The sequence below is a fragment of the Stenella coeruleoalba genome, assembly GCF_951394435.1.
Source record: "Stenella coeruleoalba genome assembly, chromosome: 6".
Lineage (NCBI taxonomy): Eukaryota > Metazoa > Chordata > Mammalia > Artiodactyla > Delphinidae > Stenella > Stenella coeruleoalba.
Genome location: NC_137151.1, coordinates 84,244,551 through 84,264,396, shown reverse-complemented (window position 1 = coordinate 84,264,396; position 19,846 = coordinate 84,244,551). Strand labels below are relative to the sequence as shown.

Here is a 19,846-nt window from a genome sequence, read left to right as displayed (position 1 = left end):
TTAGAGGTTTATTAATTGATCTCAAAAGAAGTTTTTTGATTTTCTGTTTTATTGATTTCTGCTCTGATATTTATTACTTCCTTCTACTTACTTGAAGTTTTATCTCCTTTCTCTAGTCTCCTAAGGTGAAACCTGAGGTCATTGATATGAGACCCAGGTATAGAATTCTATTCTGATGTTTAAATGTCAGTACTTTAAAGATTTTGCTACACCATCTCATTTATGTTGTTTTCCATGGGAAATCTGCTCTTATCCTTATCTTCGTTCCTCTGTAAATAAGTGTCTTTTTTTTTTTTTCTTTTTTACTTTCTCTGGCTGCTCTTAAGATTTTCTGCTGATCAGTTGTTTTGGTGTGCCTTGATCCCTTGATTATGACGTACCTTTTTGTAGCTTTCTTCCTGTTTCTTATGATTGTGTTTATTGGGCTAGTTAGGTTTATAGTTTTTGTCAGATTTGGAAATTTTGACATTATTTCTTCAGATATTTTTCTGTCCCCCCCATTTCCTTTTCAGGAACTCCATTTAAACTTTCGTTAAGCTCACTCATGTATTGTTGATTTTTTTTATTTCTTTTTTTTATTTTAGATATTTGCTATTCATGTGTTTTCAAGTTCGCTAATCCTTTCTTTTGCAAAGTCAAAACTGCCCTTAATCCCATTCAGGTATTTTTTAGCTTATACATAAATTCATCTAGTTTTCATCTATAGTAGTATCATTTGGGTCTTTTTAAAAATATATATTATTTTTTATTTTTTAAAATTTATTTATTTTATTGATTTATTTTTGGCTGTGTTTGGGTCTTTGTTGCTGCGCGTCGGCTTTCTCTAGTTGCGGAGAGTGGAGGCTACTCTTCATTGTGGTGTGTGGGCTTCTCATTGCAGTGGCTTCTCTTGTTGTGGAGCACGGGCTCTAGGCACATGGGCTTCAGTAGTTGTGGCATGTGGGCTCAGAGTTTGTGGCTTGTGGGCTCTAGAGTGCAGGCTCAGCAGTTGTGGCTCACGGGCTTAGTTGCTCCGCGGCATGTGGATCTTCCCAGGCCAGGGCTCAAACCTGTGTCCCCTGCATTGGCAGGCGGATTCTTAACCACTGCGCCACCAGGGAAACCCCTCTTATTTGCTTTTATATAACTTTTTGAACGTATGGTATATGTTTATTATAACTGTGTTGATGTCCTTGTTTGCTAATTTTTATGTCAGTTCTGGGTCAGTTTTTCTTATTTTGTTTTTTTGTTTTGTTTTATTTGTCTTTATAGATAATGTTACAACATTTCAAACTTTATTCAAACACACCAGTGGTGGCAAAGAGCACAAACAAGTGACAGGCACGATTGCTAACGCCAGGATCAAAGGCCAGGAAGGAGCTCGGGAGAGCCTGTTGGTCCCTGCCTTCCCCACACCTTGCTGTCACTTTCGGTTTTTTTTTTTTTTTTTTTTTTTTTTTTTACTGACATATAGTTGCTTTACACTGCTGTGTCAATTTCTGCTGTACAGCAAAGTGAATCAGCCATATGTATATATATGACCCTTCTTGTTTGTATTTCCTGCCCATTTTGGTCACCACAGAGCACTGAGTAGAGTTCCCTGTGCTATACAGTAGGTCCTCATTAGTTATCTATTTTATACATAATAGTATATATATGTCAATCCCAATCTCCCAATTCATCCCCCGCACCTTTTCCCCCTTGGTGTCCGTACGTTTGTTCTCTACATCTGTGTCTCTATTTCTGCTTTGCAAGTAAGGTCATCTACACCATTTTTCTAGATTCCACATATATGTGTTGATATATGATATTTGTTTTTCTCTTTCTGACTTACTTTACTCCGAATGACAGTCTCTGGGTTTTTCCACGTCTCTGCAACAGTTCTGGATCAATTTTGATTGATTGTTTCATCATGTCATCATGGGTGGCAATTTCTTGCTTTTTTAGATTCCTGGTAATTTTTGACTGGATTCTAGACATTGTAAGTTTTACTTTGTTGAGTGCTGGATATTTTTGTATAGATGGTTCCCAACTTATGGTGGTCTGACTTACAATTTTTTTATTTTATGATTTTACAATGGTGCAAAAGCAATATACATGTAGTAGAAACTGTACTTTGAATTTTGACCTTTTCTTTGGCCGGCCATATCCGGTACCATACTCTCATGTGATGCTGGGCAGTGGCAGCAAGCCATAGCTCCTATGCAGCCACACAATCACAAGGATAAATAACTGATACTTAGAACCTTTTTGTTTTTCACTTTTAGCATAACAGTCAATAAATTATATGAGATATTCAGCACTTTATTATAAAATAGGCCTTGTGTTAGATGATCTTGCCCAACTTTAGGCTAATGTAAGTGTTCTGAGCACATTTAAGATAGGCTAGGCTAAGCTATGATGTTTGGAAGTTAGGTGTATTAAATGCATTTTTGTCTTATGGTATTTTCAACTTATGATTTGTGATGGATTTATCAGGATGTAACCCCAATGTAAATTGAGGAAGATCTATATTCTTATAAATATTCTTGAGCTTGCTTCTGGGATGAGGTTATGTTACTTGGAAACAGTTTGTTCCTTTCAGGTCTTTTAGTTTTTTTTTAAATTTATTATTATTATGTTTTTTAGATACAAGGTTGGAGCAGTGCTCAGGCTAGGGCTAATTATTTCCTACTACTGAAATGAGACCCTTCTTTGCCTTCTACTCAGTGCCCCCACGCATCCTGAGTTCTCACAGTCTGATTGGTGGGAACAGGCACTATTCTCAGCCCCCTGTAGGTTCCCAGTACTGTTCTCTATAATCCTTTCCTGTGGTTCTTTCCATAACCTCAGGCAGTTTCTTCATACACATGTACTGATCAGTACCAAGCTGAGGACTTAAGGGAGACACTCTGCAGATCTCCAGAGTTTTCTCTCTGTGCAGCTCTCTCCTCTCTGGTCCTCTCTTCTGGGAATTCTGTCTGCCTCAGTCTCCGTGGATTCTTAGCTTTATTCCCCTCAAATCAAGGGCTGTTCTGGGCCTGGACATTCTCTCAAGGCTTTAAGCTGGAGCTTTTGTAGAGTTTACCTCACTTGTTTTTCGGATATTCACAGATCACTTACCTTTATTCCCTGATGGTCCAGTTTGTTGAAAACTGATATTTCGTATATTTTCTATAGTTATTTCAAGTAGGAGAGTAAAGTTAGTCCCTCTTACTCCATCTTACCCAAAGTGTAATTCTCCTGGATGGCTACTTTAGATTAGATGGTTAAAGAGGTTTTCCAAGGAGATGTCCTTTAGGTTGAGATTTGAATGACAAGAGGGAAGGAGCTATATTAATATCTTAGAACAGAATACTGTGGTGTTAAGAAGTTAGTCTAAAGCAAGAATAAAGCTTTACCGGTTCAAGAAACCACATAGAGTCAACTATCTGAATCAAGGGCAGGAGTGTTATACTGTGCTCTTCAAGAGGTACACAGGGACCTCTGGTGAAGAGTTTGGATTTAAACCTAAACATTATGGGAAACTGTGGGAGAGTTTAAAGCAGGGAGTGGCATGGTCTGGTTTACATTTTAATGCCATCATTCTGGCTGCTTTAAGGATAATGGATTGTAGGGGGTGCAAGAGTAGAGAGGCTTGTTAGGAGGTCATTACATTAATCTAGAGCTCTGCTGTCTGATACTGTAGCCACTAACCACAGATGGCTACTTAATATAAATTAAATTTAAATAAATTCAGTTCCTCAGTTGCAAAGTGTTTAATAGCCACATCTGGTTAGTGGCAGCATAGATTATAGAACATTTTCATCATCATAGAAAATTCTATTGGATAGCACAGGTCTAGAGAGAGATAATTTTAAGCTTGGAGTAATATGGAGCTATAGAGTTGGAATAGAGTGGATAGATTTAGAAAATGTTTTGGAGTTAACTTGCTTGCTGATATAATGAATCAGGAATAACTCCAAGGTGGTTAGGTAGTGCTACTAGATGGATGAGGCCAGTTAGGGAAGGAACAGTATGGTTGGAGGGATGAGAATCAGGAGTTGTGTTTTTGCCATGTTATATCTGAGATGCTTATTATCTATGTGGCTAAATCTAGAATGCAGATTTGAGAGTTTGTATTCAAGGGAAAAAGGCATAACTAGATAGACAGATTTGGGACTGTATTGGTCTGCTAGGGCTGCCATAACAAAATACCAAGACTGGGTAGCTTAAACAACATTTATTTCTCCCAGTCCTGGAAGCTGGAAGTCCAACATCAAGGTATTAGCAGGTTTGGTTTCACCCAGGGCCCCTGTCCTTGGCTTGTAGACAGCTGCCTTCTCTCTGTACTCACATGGCCTTTCCTCTGTGTGTGCCCTCAGTGTCTCTTCCTCTTACAAGGACACCAGTCCTATTAGATAAGGCCCCCACTCTTATAACCTCACTTAACCTTAATTACCTCTTTAGAGGTCCTTTTCTCCAAATTGTCACATTGTCGGGTTAGGACTTCAGCTTAAGAATTTTGGGACACCATTTGGGACACAATTCCATCCCTAACAGGGACTGATCTGCATATAGATATTATCTAAAGTTATAATAGCTAAGGAAATGCGTGTGTGGGGTATCGGAGAGCCTCAGATGAGGCCTAGGCACAGCAGTGGGCACAGGTCCAGCAAGGGAGGTGGAGCCAGTAAGGGGAACTGGAAAGAAGCAGCCATTGAGGCAAAGGGCGAAGAGGGAGAATCTGGGGCCCTGGAACACACAGAAGTGTTTTCACTTGGGCAGAGTGCTCCTGAGGTTCAGCAGCAAGTAGGAATGGATATTGAGGAACAGAAAGATGACCAGAGTGGCTGGAGTATAGTGAGTGAGTAGTAAGAGATGTAATTGAAAAAGTGGTCAGGGGCCTTGAAGACTGATAAAGGTGTTAGTTTTTTTTTTTAATTAATTAATTTATTTATTTTTTTCGGTATGCGGGCCTCTCACTGTTGTGGCCTCTCCCGTTGCGGAGCACAGGCTCCGGACGTGCAGGCTCAGCGGCCATGGCTCACGGGCCCAGCCGCTCCGTGGCATGTGGGATCTTCCTGGACCGGGGCACGAACCCGCGTCCCCTGCATCGGCAGGCGGACTCTCAACCAATGCACCACCAGGGGAGCCCCCTAGGAACTTTTTGACAAGTAGAACTGGGAAGAATTTGAATGCTTCTATTTTTATCTGAATTAATTGAAGCAATTTTCAAATAGATAGGTGGATTATAAACCTAGAGGGTCACAATTGTTTAAGGAGCTCTTAAACACCAAAAAGTAGTGTACTGGCAAGTATTCGCATATATGCTGTTTTTAGTTGTTGCCAGTAGAGAGAATAAGGGAATTTAAAAAATACTCATGGTTAAGAAAAGAGTAAGTGCAAGTGATTTAATTAGGTATAAACTTGTTCATTTAGTAGGATTAATGGTTATCACATCACTTTAAGTATCTTGAATATTAGATAATTGACTGTTTGGACATTGATTAAATGGTAATAATAATTTATCACATAATAGCCTTAGATTACATATATTTTTTCCTGTGCTTATCATTTGGAAAGAAAATATTGTTTCAGTCTTTACCTACATTGGAGACTCTTAAAAAGTAGTAGTAGAGATGAGTTATTTAAGTAATATTTATCAAGTAGTTATATCCAGAACATTGTGCCGTCATATCCTTTATTGAGTTCTATAGAAATGAAACATGAAAAATTTGAAAAGTACCCCAATTAAGTTAGCACGATTTGTAGCAAGTCTTTTGTGACATTGATTGCATTGTATAGTACGTTGTAGTACTGTGGTATAGTAATAATATTTTTACTGTAGATTCAGACTCCAGAGAAAAATGGCCTTTGATCTCAAGTAAAGAGAGCTGAATTTATCTTTTTCATTTGAATCATTGTCTCTTTTTGTTTTTAATTACAGGGCTATTCCCTGATGTGGGTGGAGGTTATTTCTTGCCACGTCTTCAAGGAAAACTTGGGTGCTTCCTTGCATTAACAGGATTCAGGCTGAAAGGAAGAGATGTGTATGCAGCAGGAATTGCTACACACTTTGTAGATTCTGAAAAGGTAATTACTTGGATGATTGCATTTTGTGTTGTTTGGAATAGCTCATGGGGAGGCAGTATGAGTGGTTGAGATTACAGGCTTTGGTCTACATGGGTCTGAACCCTACATGTACCCTTAAAGCTGTGTGACCCTGGGTAAGCTCTCCAATCCTCATTTCCTCATATGCAAAATGGAAATAATTATATCTGGATGCAGGGCTGTTTTGCCTGGTATCTTCAGTGAATATTTTTTAATGAATAATTATAGTCTGTGTAAAAAAAAAAAAGTAATATTTTAAGAAAGTCTAATATATAAAAATCTGAATTTATGTATAAAAAGATAGGCTTTTATAAAGATATTTTTGAAAGATTCTTTTGTTTGTTAGTTTCCCTAGTGCATTTAAAAGTTTGTAAAATATGGTCTTAAAAACTCTTCTGAAGGGTATCTGTTGTAAGGGATACATATTACTTACCTTGGTCTTAAAACATTTTTCTTAAACAGCATGGTCAGTTTTCTCAGCCCAGGATAGCACAGTGGCAAAGGATGTGCAGATGGACAGCCTGGTTTTAAATCTTAGCTTGAATTTATCCTCTTTAGCCCCAGTTTTCTCATCTCCACGTTGAGGACGGCAGTTTTATCATAGCAGTTGAAAGTCATTGTGTTAAATGTAACAGAAGGCCCAGTTCAAGGTGGTTTTGCCTTAGAACTCCCAGCAAGAGATTTGGGATTTTTCTGCTTCAGCTGGCTTAGCTCAGTCTTATTGGACTGGCTTGTGCCTGAACCACATGGGTGGGTGGAATACACTGGCTAATCTATCCTAGCTAATGTGCTCCATCCCTGGAACTGTGGGGTAAAGTCAGTTTCCCAGGAAACCCATGGATTTCTGATCTTGAGGTAGGGGTGTTATGGGATAGGGGAAGGAATGCTATTAAAATGTATGAAATATACAAAGTTGAAAGTTGTCCCCTTAACGCTGTTACGAGGGCCTTCCATCACATTTGCCTGAATTTTCAGATATTTCTCTTTTTTAGATCTTTATGGGCATCCTTGGTCACATTGAGTAGGTGGCTGTCTCATTCTTCCCTTGAGCTGTAACAGGAAGCAAACATGGGTACTCCATTATTTGCCCTTGATTATAGTGGAATTTGGTTAAGGATGGGGGAGAGAGCTGATCCACAGCCCTTTCCTCTCTTAGTCAGATTGCCCAGTAATACATGCAGTGCATAGCCTACCATTTACAGGGCCTGTAGTGCATAACAGAAATGAATAATACACATTGGGAACGGGGCTAGCGGTGGGTACAAAAGATAAAAAACCCATCTGTATCATCTGACAGAGTAAAGTATGGAAAGTGTACAAACAGAATACAAAGAAAGGATTCAACGCATTGAATCCATTGAAGGAAGAGCTTACTTATAAGAAAGGACTGGAAGTTTTCTCATAGAGGTTGCAGTTCAGCTGGGCCTTAAGATAAGTATTGTCAGGAGAAGTTTTTCTGGATAGAGGAGACTTTAATGAGCAAGCCCCATAGGGGTAGGAAAGCATTAGCTGTGTTTTAGAAACAGTAAAAAGTCCAATTGGCTGAGTGTAGGAAGAGGTATATGAGGGATATAGGGGGAAAGCTGTTGGAGGACAGAGGGAACGAAAAGTACCCACCGAACTGAGAAGGTATCTTGAGACCAAAAAATGAGGCAGGCGGCTCCATATAATCAGTGGATCAGTCTGTTAGAGGGTCACTTATGCTCAGGGTGGCATTGGGTGGACAGTGATCTGGCAGCTTTCGCAACTGCACTCTGCACTGCTGAGGGGCCACTGGGATAGTTTTATAGTTGACCTTCGGGTATGGGGATATGTGCTTGGAAACAGGACATGCATTCCTAAATTGGGATTTATGAATGGGTAACTCGTCTCTCGGGCACTGGGAATACATACGTCAGTGAGAGTCTTCATCATTGTTTGGGGACTAACAGAGCATGGAGGCCACTTGGTCCTAATGATTATTAAACAATGTCTATTAACTATTGATACAAAGCCCTGATGACAGAGAAGTGATTTACCACACAGTACAGTCCTGGGAAGGGTTAGTGGAAGGACAGGAGGAACTGTATGGGCCCAAGATGGTGTCAGTTATGTTAATAGCCATACAAGAGTTACATGTGGCTATATTATAGACCTGTGCATTGACTATAGTAGCCATTAGTCACATGTGGCAATTTTCGTTAAAATTAATTAAAATAAAATTTATAATTGGGATCTTTAGTTGCAACACTACATTTCAAGTGCTCAATAGCTAGAGGGAAACAAAGATGAATGTCTCTATTTCTCCTCTTCAATTTCTTTTTTATTTATCCATTCCTTGCAAGGCAGCATTTACTTTATGGGAATGTGTGTGCCTTCAACTTCAGTGAAAATTGCCTTCATTGATTCAGCTGAAGGGAGAGCATCATAATTTTAAGACAAGGATTTTTAAAAAGAATATAAGATTTCTAAAGAAAAAAAATTCTGTGTTGCTGTGGTGTTTTAAATGTTTCCTTTCCCCCCGCCTGTAGTTGGGCATGTTGGAAGAAGATTTGTTAGCCCTGAAATCTCCTTCGAAAGAAAATATTGCAGATGTCTTAGAAACTTACCATGCAAAGGTAATCTTGTCAGTATTCTAACCTCAGATTTTAATTCATGGGGAAGGGGAAGTGACTGAAAAATTAGCAGTTGGTGAATATTATAGTTTGTGGATATAAATAAATGTACTGGGATTTATTTACTTTAAAGCTTGTTGGGAGTATCAGTGCTTCACAATCATTAGGATGGCCATCTGAGAAGATGACTTCTTTACATGCAACTACACAGCTTGTTTTCTCATTGCTGGTGAATTTCAGTGCATAGCCTTGTGATTGGCCCTTGCAAGGGCTTTTTACAACACACTGTGACATTTGTGTAATGGAGGTTCAGTGTTGATGCTATTTGTGGAGCTGCTAAAGTGAAACTCTGGTCTATATTGAAATACAATAACATACAATGCAGTGTTTTCTTTTAATTCCTTTTGTTGTCTAACTTAAATTCTCTTTTAAGAGCCAAGAATCTATAAAAATGCTACATGACTTCTAGTTAAACATGTTAGATGCCATATATGCTCCCTCCTGAAACCCCACTAAAATTGTAGTAAAGGAATAAGAAAGGCAGGAATCCACAAAGAGAAATAGAACAGAAAAGGAGACAGTGGCAGGCATGAGATGTCAGGATTTTGGAAGCTTGAAAGTGGAATGATGAGGGCAACTACTTTAGACCTGAGAACACCGAACTCAGTGGGGGAAGCCAATGAGAAATAAGCCAGTTCTTTCTGTAGACTCTTTGTAGGGTGTCAGCTCCCTTTGACAGGCCTCGCTGGCTAAGGGCAGGGATAGGTGAGGTGCTCTACTGAAAAGAGGCAGAACATATTAAATGGGAAGAATTTTGGCCTCCTTTCCTAGTTGGTTTCCAGAACTCTTACGTACCATCTATCTAAGTTTGGGCAGCCATAACAAAAATACCGTAGACTTGGTGGCTTAAACAGCAGAAATTTCTCACAGTTCTGGAGGCTGGAAGGTCCAAGATCAAGGTGCCAGCCTATTAGGTTCCTGGTGAGGAACCTCTTCCTGTTTTGCAGATGAATGCCTTCCTGCTGTGTCCTCACATAGCAGAGAGAGAAAGTGAGCTCTCTCAGGTCTCTGCTTATAAGGGTGCTAATCCCATCCTGAGGGCTCCATCCTTTTGACTTAATTACCTCCCAAAGGCCTCACCCCCAGATACTATCACATTGGGATTAAGATTTCAACATGAATTTTGTGGGGGCACAAACATTTAGTCAGTAGCACCATCCTACTCCCAAGCAGTTCATTAGAAGCAAAAGAAAACCTGTAGCTATTGACATTCAAGCACCCCTCTATGAAAAAAACATCCAGGCCTGATCATCTCATAATGCGTCAGACAATTGATAGTCCCATAACTGCAATTGACATTACACATAAAGCTTCCTAATTTTAGTGCTTCACATAGAATAACAAGGATTGCCAGGCATTAAAAACCGGAGATTGGCTAAAATAAAAAATGTACTTGAAGGAAGTAGGCAGTGCAAGGAGAAGAAGGAACCCTAACAATTATAGGTTTGGTTTTTTTTTTTATCTTCAGATAAGAGGAAAATATTTCATCTGTGAAATAAGAACAGATGTTACGAAGAGAAATAGTTAAAGAATAAAAAGAAATTTAAAATGTGACAGCGAAATGGGGGAAAACCTCACAACAGCTTAGATTAAAATTGATGGATGAGGAAGACTCTAAGAGGATAATAAGGTGGAAAATGGAGAGAAAAGAAAACTTGGTATTATTCCAGGAGGTCCAAACCTGTTAGGAGTTTGTAACAGAGGAGAGGAAATATTTAGAGAAATGGTAACCTCCCCCTGACAAAATTACCCAGAACAGAAGAACGTGAGTACAGATTCATGGGCCCTGAATAGTTAGTGTATGAATATGAATACAGAGCATGTGAGCATTTCATCAGATTTTGTCAAAGCATCTGACAGTCTCTTACGTTGTCAAATTGGGTAAACGTGGGATGGATTATAGCGTGTCGGGGGTTGAAGCGCCTTCCCAAGGAGTTCTGTTAAATGTTTGGGTATTAGGCTGTAAGTGAAGCCGTCTTGGCCTTCTCTTAGTCAGTGTTTTCCTCAGTGATTTGGATGAGAATGTTGATGGTGTTTTGATCAGACTGATTTGAAACTAAGAAACTAAGTTAAATTAGGTAAACATGTTTGTGAAAAAAAAAAACCAAGTTCAGAGTGATCTGTTTAATAGTAAAAATGTGAAATTTGATAGATGTGTTGGGAAACCCTCCATGTGTTTTCCTTTCCTTCTCACTACTACCACATTCACAACACTCCTGACTCCAGAGGTTGTTGGTTTTCCACACATCAGGCAGTTCTCCACGACACAAGCTGGGTGTCTTGTGATTCCTTTCAATGCTGACACTGTCTACCTGAGGTTTTCATCAGATCCCACAACTTAACGGGCCCAGTCCCACAAGTTGGACCCTGCTTTACACACCAGTCACAAATCCCAGGTTGTCACCTGTACTTCTCACTGACTGGCAATAAATTGGGGTTCTCATGACCCCCTCCTTGGGTTTGATAATTTGCTAGAATGACTCACAGATCTCAGGGAAACACTTAACATTTATTGGTTTATTATGAAGGATACGAATGCACAGCTTGATGAAGAGATACATAGGGTGGGGTCCAGAGGGGCCTCAAGCCCAGGAGCTTCTGTCCCCATGAAGTTGGGGTGAGCCACTCACTCTCCCTGCATGTTCATTAACCTAGAAACTCTCCAAACCCCATCCTTCGGAGTTTTTATGACAGCTTCATTATGTAGGCACGATTGATTCAATCATTGACATTGGTGATCGAACTCAATCTCCAGCCCTTTCCGCCTCACTGGAGGTGGAGATGGGGGAGGTGTGGGATTAGATAGTGGAGTATGGCACTGCAACTTCCCTTGGTTGGTTCCCCTGGCAACCAGCCCCCATCCTTAGGGCTTTCCTATAGTCACCTCAGTAACAAACAAAGGTGTGATTGAAAGGGGCTTGTTGTGAATAACAAAAGACAACCATTTCACCTTTATTTCAGGAACCGAAGACCAAAGACCATATATTGTAACAAAAGGTGATCTACTTAGGGATTTTCATGGGTTTTTGGGAGCTGTGAGCCTGGAACAAAAGGCCAAATATATGGACGGAGACCAAATACATATTTTTTATTTTAAATCACAGTATCACAATAGAGATAATTGTATTTCAGTCCAGGGTACCAAATTCATAAGTACAGGATGGGAGAAATGTAGCTTACAATGGCACCAGTTTTAAAAAAGTTTTAACTGCCCAGTGTCAATCACAGCATAATAGGATTGCCCCCAAACTAACCTAGAGTTAGGCCTGTTATTAAAAGCATTGTATCCAAAACAAGGGTATGCGGAACCTTGTTGTACTTTGCTATGATTCAGCCACGTCTGCAGCTAAGGTACATGTACCACACTTTAAGAATGACCTTGATAAACTGGAATTTGTACATAAGAAGGACCTGGATTGTGAGGGGACTCAAAACTGCACTGTGTGAGAAAAGATTAACTCAAGGGGGATTAACTAGAACTATAAACACGAGAGGGCTGATTTTTGGTTCAAAAAAAAATTTTTTTTTTAATCCTAATTATAGTTGTTCAAGCACTTATGAGTTCTTTTCTGAGGTAGTGTTTTTTTTCCCCTGGAGGTCAGTGCTGTGGGGATATCGGGGATATAAACCTGTGTTTAGACTCATTGCTATCATGGAAAGAAGAAATCGCTTACACATTGTAGTGTTTTTTTTCCCCTGGAGATCAGTGCTGCGGGGATATCGGGGATGTGGTAGGGATTTCTATATCAGACAGAAATTGGGGCAGGCTGACTTCTTAGGTCCCTTGAAATCCTTAAATTCATTGACACACTTTAATGATGACATAATAATATATAATGGCATACAAATAAAAATACAAGAACATTTTTTGCTGTTGATAGTTTTAAGAGCTATTCTGGAATAATACATAGTGTCTGAATTTTGAACATATGGTAGTAGTTATTTATGAGACTGGATGTAATTTGAGTGAAAGTTGCAATCTGCCACAAAATATATCATTAAATATGGTGAAAATTTTAAGAATTTTTAAGATTTGAGTTGCATCAAATTAATTAAAGGTTTTTATTTTCAAACAGTCCAAGATTGATCAAGACAAGTCTTTTATACTTGAGGAACACATGGACAAAATAAACAGGTACTTAAAGAGAGGTGTCAATTATATCTGTTCCTTTGGAAAGACTATATTAAATTGAATTTACTACTGACGCTGTAATTGTGCTGTGTTTGAGAATGCACCAAATTCTGAGATCAGATAATGCAGTGTTTTTTTTAGTTACCTTTGAAAGTAGCTTCCTGCCCACTCCTTCAGGGGGAAATAAACTCATTAAATTTAAGTAATCTATCATGCTGATTCATTTTAGTGCAAAACATTTCTTTAATGGGGAAGAGAGTGTAGAAAATAACAATTGAACTAACTTATCTTTTATCATTGTAAAGTCATCTTCTCTGAAGGTCTTATCAAGCTGATCAGCAAAAGGTTTTGTGCAATGATTTGAGAGACTGACAGACTGACTTAAACCCAAGAGGAGAAAAACTGTTGGAAAATAAGGCAACTATCATTACGTTTTAGAAGCATCAGTTTTTGACAGTTAAGACATCATTTACTTATGTATGATAGATGCAAGAAAGCAGAAGAGAAAATGTAGGCTTTATTTCCCATTAGTGAAGGTAGACTGCAAACACCCAGAGAAACAATGTTCTATTTCATCATCCTGTAATATAGGTTGGAAATGTTTTCATTCTTGAAATAGGGTTTAGGGGAAGCCTGTGTTTAGACTCATTGCTATCATGGAAAGAAGAAATCACTTACACATTGTTGAAATCTTATGTTTCCCTTTCTTTCATAGTTGGTTCTCAGCCAATACTGTGGAACAGATTATTGAAAATTTACAGCAAGATGGTTCATCTTTTGCCCTAGAGCAGTTGAAGGTAATGTATAGATTGTTTCCGCCATGAGAGTGGTGAATTCTTGTGATAGGGAAGCCTCTGAGGGGTGTCAGAGCTCCGTGATGGTGACATAGCCCACTGCACAGTTTTTTTTCTGAACTCAGTTGAGCTCCAGAAAGTAGTTCCACAAAACCTTTACCTAAACCCAAATGCCTTGTCTACCTACTGGATATTGATAACAAAGCTAAGCTGTTTTTAGGTCTTTTTGACTATGCCAGAGAAGGACTTCATAAGCATGCTTCATCTCCAGTAGTCCTCCTTGTCTTGAGGGAGAAATGTTCAGGGGTGTTTTTATTAGAAGGGTTGGATCAATGGCGAACAGTCACCTTATAATATATTGCAGTTGTGACATTAGTCTGTAAGTTCTATTTAATGTGCAACACATCAGTATATGGTCTTTTTAGCAGTAGGTTTAATAAGAAAGTGATCCTTCCTAAACTAACAAGAGGCTCCATCTACAGCCATAGCCAAGTCCTAAGCAGTGTTTCTCAGTGTTAGGTACACTTTGATCTTTCTTCAACATGACTCAACTGGTAACAGCGGAAGAAAAGCTGTTTTTGTGTAAATGAGTGCATATTGGATACTGACATTCATGGAACTATCATGTGACTGTGAAACTTGGGGTACTTTAGACTTCTAGACAAAGGAAAGAAAATGTATGTTTCCTTTTACTAGAAAGAAAAGGTGGTTTCTCTTTATCTGGTAGTATTTTTCAATTTACAGGTATAGTTATAGCACTTCAGTTGTCAGGTAACTTACTGACAAAAAATTTAAATTAAATCTTACCTGTGAAGATGGAAACATTTCCTCATTCTTAAGGGAATATTAATTTGTCTCTTAGGATCTTATTTAGTATTGGAATTCTATTAACTTTCAAGGATAGGCATAAATTAGAGTAAGTAGACCAGCCATATATTTCCCTAACTCACAAAAGTAATGTTACTGTTAACAGCTTTCAGTAATGTTTGCATAAATGTAGATAACCATTTTATATTTCAAGGATTCTGACTTGAAAGTTGGTTCTCTTGTTTTCAGAGCAATATAGAAACCAGCATTCCTGTTTGTGTTTTTGTTTGTTTTTTCAGCAATAGGGTTAAGTATGCACTTAGCAATTTCATTTGAAAATAGTCATGCAGTACAGTACCTCATAGGCTATATATTGAATACTATAAAAGCAGTACAGATAAGCAACTAACCATATTATTTTAAAACCACTGGCCTACCCCAAAACTGAGGGATAGGACTCAGATGGTCTTCCAGTTTTCCTCCCATTTCTCTGGCGATATGTTTATTCTGCATTCAGAAGAGGGTACTTGGCAAGCCACCCATCACAGCTAGGATCAGCATAAGCACCCTCACTGGAAGGACCGATTTTCATTTTTATTCAGTTGACCTGCTCTGTTGAATGAATGTGGCTCCACAGTATTAGTATCTGCTGGGAGTAACATGATGTGGGGATCAGAAATTCCCACTGAGGCTTCCCTGACAGAGACTTAGAAATAGGGCTTCTTTTAATTATATCAGCCAGAAACACACACCAAGAAACAACCCTGAAGGAGAAGACAGTTGTTAGTGCTTCAGTGACAGGTTTGCAGATCACATGTTTGAACAACTTTTAAAGAAGATTCTAACACTTGTGTCAGGAAACCTCAAGGATTGCTCCTGACCCTGTGGACTCTTCAGGGATTCTTGTCTTCCTTCTGCAGGTCCCAATGATCTAGTCTGTATTGATGTTTGAAGTTGCAACCATCTACTCCATGTCTTAGGGGTTCCTTTCTCTCTAGGATTGTCCATCGGGAAGGACCTAATCTTTTCAACATACTTGCTTATCATTAAATAAAAACATACAGTTTTTCTTTAATCCTTTCTTTAGATTTTTAACTGCCAGTCACTATAGGATAACATACGGGCTAAAAAAACTGACAAATATGGGGAAGTTGTAAAGAAGTTCCATCTTTACAACTGATGGAATTTTCGTAATACCTTATTTTATGGCTTCTAATGTCCTTTCTTAGATTTTCCTCCTAAGTTCCAATACACTTTTTTTTTCTTTTTTTAAATAATGCTGTGGGTCGGAATTCATCAAATCTCCTTTTAATCACTCTTTTGGTGTAGGTTGTTCATGGTGCCAAGCAATCCATGTAAACTAATGGGCTATTTAAATGCCCTGATGGGTAGCCTGTATTAGAGAAACCTTAACCAAAGACTCCCATTGCGGTGTTCTCGTGTGTGTGTGTGTGTGTGTGTGTGTGTGTGTGTGTGTGTGTTGTGGACAAATACATGTAACGTAAAACTTAACATCCGAACCATTTTAAAGTGTATATTTCAGTATTGTTAAGTATATTCACGTTGTTGTGCAATCAATCTCCAGAATATTTTCAACTTGCGTAACTGAAACTTTATACCCATTAAACAGTAACTCCCTATTTCCTTCTCCTCCCAGTCTCTGGCAACCACCATTCTGCTTTCCTTTTCTGTAGATTTGACTACAATGGACAGCTTGCATAGGTGGAATCATACAGCATTTTTCCTATTGTGACTAGCTTATTTCACTTAACCATGATGTTTCAGGTTTCACCCATGTTGTAGCAGGTACCAGAATTTCATTTTTTTTTAAGGCTCAATAATATTCCATTGTATGTTTATGCCACATTTTATTTATCCATCCATCTGTTGATGGGCATTTGGGTTGCTTCTACCTTTTAGGTCTTGTTAATATCACTGCTATGAACATGGGTTTACAAATATCTGCTTTTAATTCTTTGAATACATACTCAGAAGTGGAATTGCTGCATCACATGGTAATTCTATTTTTAATGTGTTGAGGACTTCCACACTCTTTTCCATAGCAGATGCACCATTTTATGTTCCCACTGACAGCAGTGCACAGAGGTTCCAGTTTTTCTGCATCCTTGCCAACACTTGTTATTTTCTGTCTTTAAAAGAAAAAAAAAAAGCCATCCTAATGGCTGGGGGGTGATAGCTCATTGTGGGTTTTTTTTGTTTTTGTTTTTTGGCCACGCCACGCGGCTTGCAGGATCTTAGTTCCCTTACCAGAGATTGAACCCGTGCCCTTGGCAGTGAAAGCGTGGAGTCCTAACCCCTGGACCACCAGGGAATTCCCTCATTGTGGTTTTAATTTTCATTTCCCTAATGGTTGGTGATATTAAACATCTTTGCATATGCTGATTGGCCATTTATATTTTCTTTGGAGATATGTTTAAGTTCTTTGCTCATTTTTTAATTGAGTTTTTTGTTGTTGTTGACTTGTAGGAAGTGCTCTCCTGTTTCAATCTCCCTTTTCTGGTAATGAGACTAGCAAGCTTGCCAAAGTACAGAAGGTTCTTCAGGGCCAATGAGAGAAGTATTTCTTTTCCAGAATTACAAGTGATGTCAGTAATCAAAGGAATCATGGTTAGAAGCGGTTGAGACGACCTCCCTTGCCTCAACTCTCAGCAAGGATACTAATCCAAGGAAGGAATTTAAATGGGTCACCAGTCCTTAGGAGGTCTGGGGAATGAAGTCCACGGCCCAGAGAGGCAGAGAAACAAGAGCAGAGAGCAGTGAGTCAAATTAGTGTCCAGGGAGGTGGTCCTGAGCAAATGGCCAGGGAAACCAGTGCTGCTTTTGACTTGTCTTTTAGGTGTTTTCTTGTTATTGTTGTAGGATATCCTGCTGTGTTAAAGGCTTAGAGAGAGGGTGTATACTTTGCTTTTCCAGTACTAGAAAACTCTTATTAGATTTTTTGGGATTTCTTCTTTCTAATCACTAATGTGAGATTTATGTATTTTTTTATTTTAAAATGCTCGTTTCATGAAGAGTAAATGAAACTCAGTTTTTACTTGAAGAAGTTAACATACAAGACTATGACAGGCCTCTATAAAGAATTCATGCACTGAAAAATTGGAGGAAAAAATAGGAAAACTAAGAAAGATAACCAGGGCATAGATTTTAAGAAAGAGGAGCAGCAAAGTATTAAAACGAGAAATTAAACTTAAAAGATTACTAATCTTTCTGTAAGCTTTGAGAATTACCTGTATACTGTACTATTTAAAAATAAAGTGACCGATATTCAAGAAAATTGCTACAGGAATTGTTCTGCTGTAAACAACTAGAAAACTGGACAAAACGTATGAAACAAGTATTTGTAGACATTGGACAATGCAGGCAGCACATGTGATTCCTGAGAGAAGGGAAACAAACAAGAGAGGCCTAAGATTGACTCAGCTTTCTTCCTGCAGGAGTTTCCAGAATATTGATCTGTACGTGTTATGGGTAAAACTCCACAAGAGCAGGGAAAGAGTCACAGGAAAGCAATAGTCTGAACAGTTAGCAAGTCTCACACAGGTCTGGGAAGTGTTCATATTCCCATCAGCCAGAAGATTTACATTTTAGTAGTGGGCGTAAATTAATACTAGAGTAATACTTGCTCTGAACTCCCAAGGTAATTCAGTGGGGAAAAGATAGTCTTTTCAACAAATGGTTCTGGAACAATTGGATATCCATATGCAAGGAAAAAAAAAGTTATTGACTCTTACCTTGCCCTTGTAGGAGAGAAAAAAATTCTCTATCCTCTTAGGTTCTCTGGCTGGGCCTAAGAATCAAACTGACATAGATTAACAGGAGAAGAGTATACAAATTTTATTAAATTTTTACATGTACATGGCTGTCTGTGCAAGAGAATGAAAACCTGAAGAATGACCAGAGCAGGAAGCTTGTATACCTTTTAGACAAAGAAACAATAAATTTGTTAAGAATTGACAAGGCAAATAACTTTTGGCTAGGAGTAGTAAATGGTGAAGAAGTAACTAGGAAGATAAGGGTTAATTTAAGAAGGTTAGTTTGTACAGATTTCTTGGCCCCAAATTCCCTATCTCTGGTGATCAGAATGGCTTCCTTCCTCCTGGCACAGGGAGGGTACCTTTCACATGGGGGTTGTATCTCCTGCTTTCAGGAAGAAAAGGAGGGTCAGAGTGCCCTTCTTACACCTATTGTTTCCCAGGTGCCTTTAACTCAAAATAATCAATATGACAACATGGCGTTATCTTGGGGTGACATGCTTTGAGCTCCTTCACACTATATGCAATTCAAAATGTATTATGAACTTAAATGTAAGCACTAAAACTATACCACTCTAAAGGAAAACATAGGAGAAAATCTTGGTGACCTTGGGCTAGCTAAGATTTTCTTTTTAATGCAAAAAGCTGGAACTGCAGAAGAAAAAAATTGATAAATCTTTATTATAATTAAACACTTTTCCTCTTTGAAAGACACTATCAGAAAAATGAGGAAGCAACAGATTGGGAGGAAGTATTTGTAAAACATGTATCTGATAACAGGACTTTAATCCACCACATATACAATATAAGAATGTAAACAGCACAACTAAAAATGGGAAATCTAGACATGTCACCGAAGAAGATACATGAATGGCCAGGAAGCACATGAAAAAATGCTCAAGATCTTTAATCTTTAGGAAAAGGCACATTAAAACCACAGTGAGATATTGCTTTGCATCCATTAGAGTGGCTGAGATTTAAAAGGTTGACAGTACCAACACCAAATGTTGGTAAAGATGTGTAGCACTTACAACTTGGATATTGCTGGCAGGAACGCAGTTTGGCAGTTTCTTATAAAGTTAAATGTACACTTACTGTAAGATCCAACAATCCCACTTCTAGGGATTTACCCAAGAAAAATGTAAACTTTTGTCCACACAGGTGCTTTACTCACATGTCCATAGTAACTTTATAATAGCCCCAAACTGGAAACAATCCGATCCCTAATTGAATGAGTAAACAGATTGTGGTATATTCATACAGTAGAATATTATACTCAGCTATAAGAAGGGATGAGCTGATACATTAAACAGCTTGGATGAATCTCAGAAGCATTATGCCAAGTGAAAGAAGGCAGACACAAGGACTACCTACTGTGTGATTTTATTTTTATGAAATTCTGGAAAAGGCAAAACTGTAGGCCCAGAAAACAAATCAGCTGCCCAGGGATAGAACTGAGGGAAGTAGAACTCTTTGGGGTGATGGAAATGTTCTAGATCTTGATTGTGGGGTAGTTGTACAACTGTATACATCTATCAAAATTTATGGACCTATGCACTTAAAATGAGTGAATTTTATCATATGTAAATTACATCTCAGTAAAACTAATTATTTAAAAAATAAAATGATATGCCA

General features: G+C 38.5%; 1 protein-coding gene across 4 annotated transcripts in view; it reads left to right on the top strand.

Annotated features, from left to right (window-relative positions):
* The window catches only part of HIBCH (3-hydroxyisobutyryl-CoA hydrolase), an 87,181-nt gene that overhangs the window by 51,952 nt on the left and 15,383 nt on the right, over positions 1 to 19,846 (top strand). For all 4 annotated transcript variants that reach the window (XM_079923478.1, XM_079923480.1, XM_079923481.1 and 1 more), the window contains 4 exons: positions 5,888 to 6,033; positions 8,562 to 8,648; positions 12,782 to 12,840; positions 13,553 to 13,634. In XM_079923478.1, the coding sequence (XP_079779604.1) occupies positions 5,888 to 6,033; positions 8,562 to 8,648; positions 12,782 to 12,840; positions 13,553 to 13,634 (374 nt within the window). The remainder of the gene's footprint in view (positions 1 to 5,887; positions 6,034 to 8,561; positions 8,649 to 12,781; positions 12,841 to 13,552; positions 13,635 to 19,846) is intronic.